This window comes from Sinocyclocheilus rhinocerous, unplaced genomic scaffold (assembly GCF_001515625.1).
Source record: "Sinocyclocheilus rhinocerous isolate Xijiao unplaced genomic scaffold, SAMN03320098_v1.1 scaffold476, whole genome shotgun sequence".
Classification (NCBI taxonomy): domain Eukaryota; kingdom Metazoa; phylum Chordata; class Actinopteri; order Cypriniformes; family Cyprinidae; genus Sinocyclocheilus; species Sinocyclocheilus rhinocerous.
In genome coordinates, this window is record NW_015647449.1 from 92,572 (window position 1) to 103,459 (window position 10,888).

The following is a 10,888-nucleotide window of genomic DNA, read 5'->3' on the forward strand; positions in this document are numbered from 1 at the left end:
ACGTCCACAAAAGGAGTTCATTCAGAGCCGCACAGACACGTTCGTGCTTTTGGGGCATTTTGTGCAGATAGCCTATAAGTCATAATATTAACTTTATGTTGTATAAATAACGAAGCGTATTCTATATGAGACAAATGATTAGTTAAATCCCATTGATTAAAAACCTGCTAAATGCTTCATTCTACTGGTCATCTTCAGCGCGCGCAGCTCAAAACAGAAATGCAGAACATTAATAACTACTGTCATATACATAACGTTATAATGAGAGCACTATTGTAAAAAATTTTGTGAATTCTTAGGGTTTCGCTGACATTTAATGTTAACTATCTTTTAATCAAAACATAAAACATTATTTACCCCGTTTGTATCTGCGAGGCGTCCGTTACACATTTTCCTTATGTGTTAATGTATTTATGACTGTCGAATGTCTGACTTGACTCTTGGTAATGTATTTTGCTCCACCCCCAAAACATATGATTCGACTATCAGTCGAATATCGTCAAGATTCAAAAATTCTGATTCGACTATGAAAATCCTTAGTCGGGGACACCCCTAGAGATTGTGTGTATATTCAAATGTTGAAAGTGAACAAGACTCGCTGGGGGGGGGGTTGGCTGGCACACTTTGAGAACCACTAGTATACACGTACAATTTCACATTTCAATCAAAGACTGCTGATTTGGGTAAGCCATTGAACTGACCAGTGAGAGGAACACCGTGGAATGTCTGCGCCGCAGGAAACGTTTCCTGAAGTCCTTCTGCAGCATAGTTGTCTCGATACATCCTATATGAGGATGCTGCGGCATCTGAAGAGTTATGACGCAGGTCATGAACCTCATTCTGCGTGAGACAAAATTAAAAAATATCAAAAATGAATTTCCAAACACTTGTTTTCAGCTGGTACTACAGGGCATTTATTATAGCTTATTTAAGTAATATTTTTGCCTTGTATGCATTTATTAGGAGAGTAGAGCAAGAGCGAGAGGGGCACAGGAGAGATAAAGACCTTCAGCTGGGACTGGAAGCTGTGCTAGATGCCAGAGCATTGCAGACAAGACCATTTCATTCAATATTCAATAATGTACTAGGCTAATATAGCTTCACTGTATGAGAATTTACCCTTATGATCCCCTTTGCTTGAAGTTGAAAGCTGGTTAAAGGAACACTCCAGTATTTTTGAAAATAGGCTCACTTTCCAACTCCACCGACGGAAAATGAAAAGTTGCGATTTTCTAGAAAATAGTCCCCAGCTAGGTAACTTCCAATAAGCCTATTTTCAAGCGCTGCGTAATATCATTGCGCCTGCTGCACCCATGGTACGGCAGCAAAGGTCCTTGATTATTACGCCGGAATGAGAGTATAGTTCCTAGCCATATCGGCCTAGAAAATCACAACTTTTCATTTTCAGTCGGTGTTAGTACACGATGTAACTACAGAAGAGTCAAGTTTTAAATAGGAAAAATATAGAAACTCTTTTGTCATTTTTGAGTGAGATGCTAACGGTCTAATCAGATTCAATGATCTATGCTAAGCTACAGCTAAAAGTGCTACCGCCAGACCCGGAGATCGGCTGAATGGATTAGAAAACGGTAAAACTCAACTGTTTAACTCTAGGGGAGTTGGAAAATGAGCCAATTTTCAAAAATAGTGGAGTGTTCCTTTAAATCATACTACATTAAATTCTCTCTGTGAAAAACTCCAACATGCTACTACTAGTAATACGCAGGTTTCAGGGTTTGGACCTAATTTTAAGAGTAAAAACCCTTTTCACGCCGACAGAGAATGTTTGGTGAAAATGATTACCAAACAAAGCAAGGTTTTATTTTTCCTTTGTTCAGTGTGACTAATTTGTTGTGACGTGCAGTGTGTGTTTACAGGCTTTATCAGTTACTTTGCTTAAAAAGAATATACATTTTTTTAATTTTTTTTAGAAAATGACCGATTATTTCATGCTGCAATGACTGCTTTTAACATGGGTGGTGACATGGAGGTGAGAAATTGATCAGTACATTTTTATTCTAGAAGTGAACTAATCCTTTAAAAAGTGATAAAAACATGGATTATTCAACAGAAGACATTAAAAACAGACAGAAAAGTAACTATGCTTTTTAGAGCTTTAGCTAGAGTTGTCAAATGTAGCCGGCATTAAGGTGATTCTGAAATTACAAAAATGTGCTGATACCAGTTTCTGTAGCATTGGTAATACAGACTCAGTTTGGCTCCCGCTGACAGCCGACTGCTTTTGAACACTCCTCCATGTATTTATGAGTGCAAAGGTTTCTATTTACAATGTGTTTTTGCAGCATTAGGGGCTTTTCACATTTTTTTTCATAGTTCCTAGAACTATTGGCGGAAGTACCCGCTTTTTGTCGTGTTCGCACCGCAGGAACTAGGAACGGTTTTAGTTTCTAGGTACTCCGTTTGGAGGAACTAAATTAGCTCCTACTTCAGAGTAGGGTCTACAACAGTTCTGTAGGAACTACCAGTGATGTAAGTGTACGCTGATTGGCCAAACGCATACGAAACACCGGCTACCCGGCATTTTGTAAAAATACTTACTCCATGAACATGGAAAACAGCGATAACGGCATTTACCTGTTAGCCCAGCTTTTTGCTCTTTCAGTCGCGTAAATTGTGTATTTTTGGCGCTTTTCCACTGCGTGGTACGACTCGGCACGGCTCAGTACGGCTCGGTTCGGCTCAGTTTGCGTTTCCACTGCAGTTTAGTACCGCTTTAGAGTGGGCGGGATTATTCACATGTCGTTATAGTTGCGCCGCCTCTATTGCTGCGACTCCTGAAAAACTTTCTCATACCACGTCGCCCCATAGGTAACGGTGCGGTTCACTTGGAACCTCAACCGAGGTGGTACTAAAAAAAGTACCAGGTACTGTACCCAGTGGAAAACCCCCCAAAAGTGAACCGTACCGAACCGTACCGTGCCGTACCATGCAGTGGAAAAGCGCCATTACATTCAATCTCAGTTATCACGAAACCCAAAACACACAACAAGAACAGCTCCGATCATGGCGTCCTCCATTCACCGTTTGTTGACGTTTGTAAATGCCGCGCATAAAGACTTCGCTGTTGGCTGCTTCAGAGTTCCTGCTGCCAGTGCGAATTCAAAAATGGCCCGAGGGAGAAATTGGTTCTCTAGGAACCACCCTGCTGGCTAGTTCCTAGAACTACGCGGTGCGAAAGCCCCTATTGAGCGCTGTAGCCAATTATATGTCTGTTGAGCACAAGAATGCATCAGGCAATCAGAGGCGTTTTAAGTTCATCAACCGTTCAAAGCAGTGTTCAGTGCGCTTCTGCACAAAGTCATGAGGTGAACAAGAGGCTGAGTATTAGCTTCAATAATAATGGGAGTTCTGGCAAGAGTGCGCGCACGCTGAAATGAAGCGTGTCATTTCATTTGTGTGTCAATGGATCAGTAAAACAGATATCTCTGTTGACTCTCAATCTCAGCTGAACCTCGTGTGTGTTAGTGTATGCTCTCCAGTGGCATGCAAACGTCCTTCAGTCTGGCTCTGAACTAGACTACAGCACTCTCCTAATTCTCTGCTCAAACTGTTTGTCTCTATGTGCTCACTCAATTAAAATGTCAAAAGTTATATATAAAAAAAAAAGAATAAGCTTCCATAATAAAATCATAAATAAAACAAAAATAATGCCCAGAAGGTAAATTCACACTGTGGAAAAGCGAAAGCAAAGAAACTGATTGATTCTTCTGCAGGCTGTTGGTGTCTGACTGACCTTCAAGGCCTCGACCTGCTGGCATAACATCTGCAGCAGTGACTTCTGGTCCTCCACCCAGTGAGGAGGCGTTTTGGGGGAGAACTGCAGGAGGGAGACAGAGACAATCAGCAACAGTAAACGGCACGCAGAGTTTGAGCAGAAACAGCAGAACCTAACGTACCACAGATCTTTTGGACGGTGACGTGACACTCTTGGATGGGGACGGAGTGGAGAATTTAACATGGCCTTCAGCGGGCTGACTGGGGCTGGATGTCACAGGATAGTCCACCTGATCTTCATCCACCTCACCAACATCTTCAAGCTGCTGGTTGACTTCATTCAACAAATCCATCACCTCCTCCATAGATACAGGTAACTTCACAAAAAACACATACAGACATGCCAGCGGTGCACCATAAGCAAATATTTATGTCACAATATTATTATAACTTATTATAATAATTATTATAACTAAAAAAAGATTGCCAATAAAAAGTCTTAAAACTTATTACAAAAATAAATTGATTTTAAAACAATGTGCAGTGCGAGTAAATCTTTGATTTTTTTTGTTTGCAGACTAATTTGCAGTTTGTTCTGCTGATATTGTTTTCTTGCAAGTTGAAGAGTTTTGAATTCCAGTGGAGCTGTATTCCAGTGGATGGGATACAGGTAACTTCACAAAAAACACATACAGACATGCCAGCGGTGCACCATAAGCAAATATTTATGTCACAATATTATTATAACTCTGACTGATTACAATAAAAATCACCATTACAGATGTGGCCATTAAAAATGCAAATTTTTTCTTGCGCCAGCACGCAAATAGTCGAGCATGATCACAGAGCTCCCTGCAGGCGCTTTTTCAGATTTTTTAAAACATTGTTGTGCTTCACACAATATACACCAGGTGGCGCAAGGAACAACATCGGCAGATAAACACCCAATAACCCTAATTAAAAAAAAAAAGATTGCCAATAAAAAGTCTTAAAACTTATTACAAAAATAAATTGATTTTAAAACAATGTGCAGTGCGAGTAAATCTTTGATTTTTTTTGTTTGCAGACTAATTTGCAGTTTGTTCTGCTGATATTGTTTTCTTGCAAGTTGAAGAGTTTTGAATTCCAGTGGAGCTGTATTCCAGTGGATGGTATAGCTAGGCGCAAGAATGAAAGACCTGATGCAATAGTTTTGTAACCACCCAGAGTTTGGTCACTGTGTTTCTTTGGTGTAATGCCACTACCATTCACTAGGGGGCTCTAGGTAGCATTCTCTCTTGTATATAGCCAGGTAAGGGGGAGAAGTCGTCAGTATTGTTTGGTGAAGGGAAAGCATGGTTTTTCTTCCATGGTTCACCCAAACTGCTCTGAGTCCATCTGCCTATCTATCTGCCGCTTTTGACACTGTGAACCATCAGATCCTCCTGTCCACCCTCTCATCACTGGGCATAACAGGGATTCCACTTCGCTGGTTTGAATCCTATCTCACTGGTAGGTCTTTCAGGGTGGCTTGGGGAGGGGAGGTATCCAAAGCACATCAACTGGTCACTGGGGTTCCCCAGGGTTCAGTTCTTGGACCCCTCCTCTTCTCCATATACACCACATCACTGGGACCCATCATACAGGCACATGGCTTCTCCTACCATTGCTATGCTGATGACACACAGCTCTATCTCTCATTTCAACCAGATAATCCAACGGTAGCTGCACGGATCTCGGGCTGGCTGGGCGACAACTCGGCATGGATGAAAGAATATCACCTACAGCTCAACCTGGCAAAGACTGAGCTTCTTGTCTTCCCTGCCACTCCAACTCTACAGCATGATTTCACCATCCAGCTAGGTTCTTCTACAATTACCCCATCGACTTCGGTCACCTTATGGGGGGGATTTTTTTTATTTGAGGGGGGAGTTAGGGTATTTCTTTATAGACATATTTTTAAACTACAATCATCCAACCTAAATGTTTAGTCACCCAGTGTATTTGTGTTTTACAAGTTATAATGTTGTTGATTCATATTTATATTGTGAAGAAGATACTTAAAAAAAACAACTTTCAAACTCTGAATTGAATTTATTTTAACTAAAAAAAGACAATAAATGTAAATGTCCAGACTGAGAAACCTCGGTTTCAAGCTCAATCATGTAAGTGTTCTGTTGTTGTCTGGTTAATTTTATGTTGGTTATGTGGTTATGTTATGGCAGGGCCTGAATTTCGTTTTGGAAAATGGGGGGGAATTCCCCCTTTAGGTGGCCCTTATGGGGGGGATTTTTAGTTTTGTTTCTCAACTGTTTACATTAACTTAATAGCCTATATACCGACAATGTTTAGTATAAATCGACTGTTTACATGAATACTCATCAAGACGGGCACTTTAACATTTTTGTATGTATTTGGCCGTTTACGTGTAATAAGGCGCGCACTTTCAGATGCGTCTCTATGTGCGCGCGCTTTGGGTGTGAGGAGGCTCACAGAAAGGGTCTCACAGTCACAGAGCGCACAAGTACTGAATTGAGCACTTGAATGTTTAAAATTGTAAGACTCAAAAGCACGTGCAAATGATACATTCCGTCATGTCGCGAGCGTCTTTCACATTGAAATATTTGCGGGAATTTCCCGCGTTACAAGTGCAGAAACTCCGGGAATCAGTAGAATTATGCTCAATCCCCGCAATCCCGCGCTAAAATTCAAGCCCTGTATGGGTAAGCTGTATTTTCTTTTCTTGTCTTACGGCTGCTGTTTTGGTGTGCAAGTGGCGTGCTAATGCTAGTTTATATGTCTTGTTTGTAGAAGGACTTTTTTTTGTATAGCATCTGTCTTCATTCCTTCATTGTTGGAGGTCGATGCTAATGGTATAACTGGAACATGAGAGTTCTACAATCGGAGGTCAGTGGTATCGAGGCCTGATTTCATCGTTGTGGTGTTTGGACTTGGATTTCCTGATTCACTGCATCACATCACTCCATGGACATTTCTTCAACTAGTCTTCATCTCAACGAATGGTACAACTCTAAGCTACATATCATTGGGATTTTTCTATGGACAAACATGGACAATGGACAGCTAAGGTTTTTCTTTTCCAACTTCATTGCCGAACAACAGTGACAATATTGCATTCATGTGAGTTTTTGGACGTTATATATTTGTAATTCCAATTTCCTGCTGTTTTTTTTTTCCCCATGTAAATATATATACTTGTGTTGTTTCTCAAACCCTAAAGAAAAGAAAAGATAAAGCATATCTGTTTGTGATTTGAGGTTTATTCTTGAATTGTGAAATTCTAATGCAAGTTTGGTCGGTGGGTCCTTCCCTCAAATTTATCTTGTAGCTTGCCTCACTAGGTAGTTTCTCAGGGAGACTGTTACAGTTTGTTCAACTGGTACAAACAAAGGTTTTAGACGTTCAAACAATGACAGCAGAACGGAAAGCAAACTTGTGCATGCGTGATGAAAACTGCACAAGGAAAGATTTACTCGCACTGCAAAGGGGTTTGAAATCAGTTGCTTAAATTTTGTAATTAAAACAGCTTTAAGCTATTTTTCTTTTGTTTTGGTAATCGTAAATGATTAAAATTCAATATTTAGTGTATAGACCTATATATTCCTTTTTATTTCTATAGTTTTATTTTCTCCATTCAGAAACGGATGTGGTTTTATACCAATATTTTACATTTTATTAAGTTTTATACCATTTTATTACATAACAGTAAAATAACGCTTACATTATCCTAAAAATATAAGAAATAAAAGAATCCATATAGCCCTACAGCAGCTTTATGTTTGTTTATGCTTTTTCATCTGCAAAAATAATAAAATAAAACATCTTTTTTAATGGTTATAGGCTATAACGATGCATTAACAATCAATTACAGTCTGAGCTGAACAAGGAAACTCTTGCTAAGTGTGACAAAAATGCACAAGTTTAAAGTGATTTTTTTCATCTTCTCTGAGTTCATGCAAAATTATCTGAACTAAATGAACATGTTTTAACAGGTTTCCAGCTTTTAAAATGACCATTAAAATCACCAAAAAAATACCCCCCAAAAATGGCACAGGCTCAGTCCAGCATTTTAGTATAGCAATAATAACAACCACTTCAGTACAGTATGTTGCATGACTGCCCCCTACTGGTCATGTCTTTCCTGTGCTAGAGCATTCCCTGTGGTCACACGTGATCCTCTCCCTCTGAACGCGCATTCTCAATGGCCACATCTGTATATACATCATGGAAATGTGATTACAAACACTAGTGGAAAAAAATGACTGTCCTCACGACAATTTCCTAAGTAGTAGATCAATTACAAAAGACTTCTTCTCAATGCACACAGCGAGGTTTTCTCCTTCTCGTTTAACATCATGAGCATTTCCTCCGATTCTCAATCCTCCTCTCCATATGGTTTGTGGTTTTGCGTTTGGACAGCCCAGCATAGTATACTAGATTATTTTTGGTGATTATGATTACTCGCCATGAACACATGGGTGTCCACCTGTTCCTCAGGTCCTGAGGACATTCCCTCAGGATGATTCTCTGTGTGTTCAAGTGCAGGTAAAACCATGCAACAGCAGGGTTAAGCCACACAGAACATGTTCTTAACTACACTCAGACGGACACTGCTGAAGGACATAAAACATGCAGCTCAATCAGAGAGTTCAGACGATCAGCATCTGCTCTGATGGATTCAATGAAGGATTCATCATAATGATTCAAACCTGTAACTTAAGCATAATCTGGACCGTATGCAGCACTAGTTGTTGAATCAGAGTGAACAGGAGGAATACAGTGCTTCTGGAAAGAATCTTTTGAGCCTTAAATTCTTAAAAATAAATCTATAAATCTAAAAAACTATTTTTAAGACTCTGACAGGTTTAATACAATCAGCACTAAAATCTGGACCATTTCCTGCAATGGTCACTTGTGCAAATAAAGAGAGCAGCACTGAGACCATACGAGGGAGTCAGTGGTGTGTTTCACATACCTTCTCCAAATCCTCTGCATTGGCCTGATAAATCTTGGCCAAGTATTTCCTGAACTTCAGGAGGAAGCTGGTGCACTTGCCCTGAGTTTCCTCAAGCCCGTTCCCTGCCTCCTCCGACAGCCTCTGAAAGATCTGCCGATCAACACATGAGTCACGTCAAAAGCTGTCAGACGCAGCGCTAGCTCTTTCAGACGGAGCTGCTGATGAGCTGAAGCGGAGTCAGTGTGACTGTGCCATTACCTTCGCCAGATGCCAGTTAGACGAGATGCTGTTGAGCTGCTCCAGCTTCACGATGGCCTCCTCTGTGTTGCCCTCGATGTCAAGGAGTGTGGCGAAGCTTATGACTGCATCTTCCTCATACACTCGCACCTGAGAGGGCTAACGTCCAAAAGACCATTAGAGACGACACAGTAACAGAAAACAAAGAGACTGCAGCAGGAAGCCACGCACATCATCCCAGCAGCCAAAGCACTGAAGTAACGGAGATACCTGTATGTCTCTGCTCTGAAAGTGCATGAACATGGGCTGCAGGGGTTCAGGGATGCTGCGTTTGTGTCGGACCTTCTCCAGCAGGGGGAGCACAGCCCTCCAGTAGTGCACACTGCGGCTAGCATACTCCTTCTGATCGTAGTAAGAGTTCACCCGCTCAGTCTGACAAACACACACACACACACTCTTACTGCTGGCCTTCTGCGGCTCTGATGAAGGCACATTTAACACTTCTTCTTAAGACCAAGTAAAGGAAATGAAAGGAATAAACTAAAGGAAACACAATACATCAATATGTTTGCTAAATGTAAATCTATAGAGAAACACAATGAGAGCTATGAAAAGTGCATTAAAGTGCAAAAATACTTCCAGCAATCTTCATTAATTTTAATTAATTTTGAAAAAAAAAGCTTAAGGTTTAAATAGCTCTGCTCCCAAACACTAGAATATGGAAATTAAATTGCATCTGATCACAGCAGCAAAATAAAAATAAAAAAATCCTCTGTATTTGTCTTGTTTTCCAGTGCAAATGTCTAAAAAAAAAGTCTATTAAATCATGATGAAAGAAAATAACATTAAAGGTGCAGCATGTAACGATCTAACAGCTAGTGGTTGAAAAGGGTACTGCAGTTCAAATTCAAAATAATGGAGAGAGCCGTTTCTCATGCTTCCTCCTACTCAGACTCGATGCTCACGCGTTGAGGACACACGACGAGCCTTGCACTGTAATTTGATGAGTTTATTTACTGTGTTTTAATGTTAACTTACTTAGGTGCACTATGCACCTTTAAAAGAAAAGTCTAGTTTTCCGAAAAATTTGTTCAAAATGAAGTGAGTTTATGATTATAAAAATCAACTTAATTCAAAGGCAAAACATGTTCTCATTGCCCATTGACAGATATTTGTTCTTATAAGGGCTGCACGATAAATCGCATGTGATAGTCATGCGCATCTCGTCAGTAAAGCCTACGGCTCTGTGTAGTAAATGCCGCTCCATCTGAAAGCACGTGATGGAGATTTACTACTAATCACAGAACCGGCTTTACTGACGAGATGCGCATGACTGTCACATTCGATTTATCGTGCAGCCCTAGTTCTTGTTTTAATCAACTCAGTTCTGTTCAATTTCTCAAGACTTCACTTTACATCTCCAGTAAGTGTATCTTGAGTTAAGGATGTTTAGATATTTGTATTGGAAAGCAAGACAAAACTACTGATAAAGGAGTGCAGCAAACTTAATTTGTGGAGGGCAAATAAAGACTTTTTAAAGAAAGAGAAACGGTTACCAGGACTCTAAAATGTGGCCAAAACTAATGAAGTCAAAAAAGATGAATCATTTTGTGACAAAAACGTGTGAAAGCAATGAAGATTTGTCCAGCTGATTCCGTCAGCAGACTGCATGAGCTGCGATGGATGTAAGAAATGAAGTGTATGACATCAGGTGATGAGGGTGCAGGTGGTCAGGACGTACCGCGTCAGTCAGATGTTTGGCCCAGTGTATGAGCAGCGCCGGCTGCAGGCCGTGTTTCTCTCCGGCGCGCAGCGTGCCCAGACCGTGCTGAACGAGCAGACGCAGTTTAGCAGACGTCCCGGGCCTGAGACACACACACACACACTGCAGTCAGGAACACATGACGTCACACACACACACACACGAGGAGACACTCACTGCGCTCTCTTGCGACTCAG

The 10,888-nt window shown here is 40.7% G+C and overlaps 1 protein-coding gene across 5 annotated transcripts in view; it reads right to left on the minus strand.

Annotated features, from left to right (window-relative positions):
• LOC107709150 (E3 SUMO-protein ligase RanBP2-like) overlaps window positions 1-10,888 on the minus strand; it is a 35,362-nt gene that overhangs the window by 24,055 nt on the left and 419 nt on the right. For 2 of the 5 annotated variants that reach the window (XM_016513562.1, XM_016513563.1), the window contains exons 2-8: window positions 10,671-10,794; window positions 9,200-9,361; window positions 8,951-9,088; window positions 8,711-8,842; window positions 3,918-4,112; window positions 3,755-3,838; window positions 702-840 (exon numbers count right to left, since the gene is read on the minus strand). In XM_016513562.1, the coding sequence (XP_016369048.1) occupies window positions 702-840; window positions 3,755-3,838; window positions 3,918-4,112; window positions 8,711-8,842; window positions 8,951-9,088; window positions 9,200-9,361; window positions 10,671-10,794 (974 nt within the window). Of the gene's footprint in view, window positions 1-701; window positions 841-3,754; window positions 3,839-3,917; window positions 4,113-8,710; window positions 8,843-8,950; window positions 9,089-9,199; window positions 9,362-10,670; window positions 10,795-10,868; window positions 10,875-10,888 lie in introns of those variants that run through there. The other 3 variants (XM_016513566.1, XM_016513564.1, XM_016513565.1) reach the window with 3 other exon arrangements.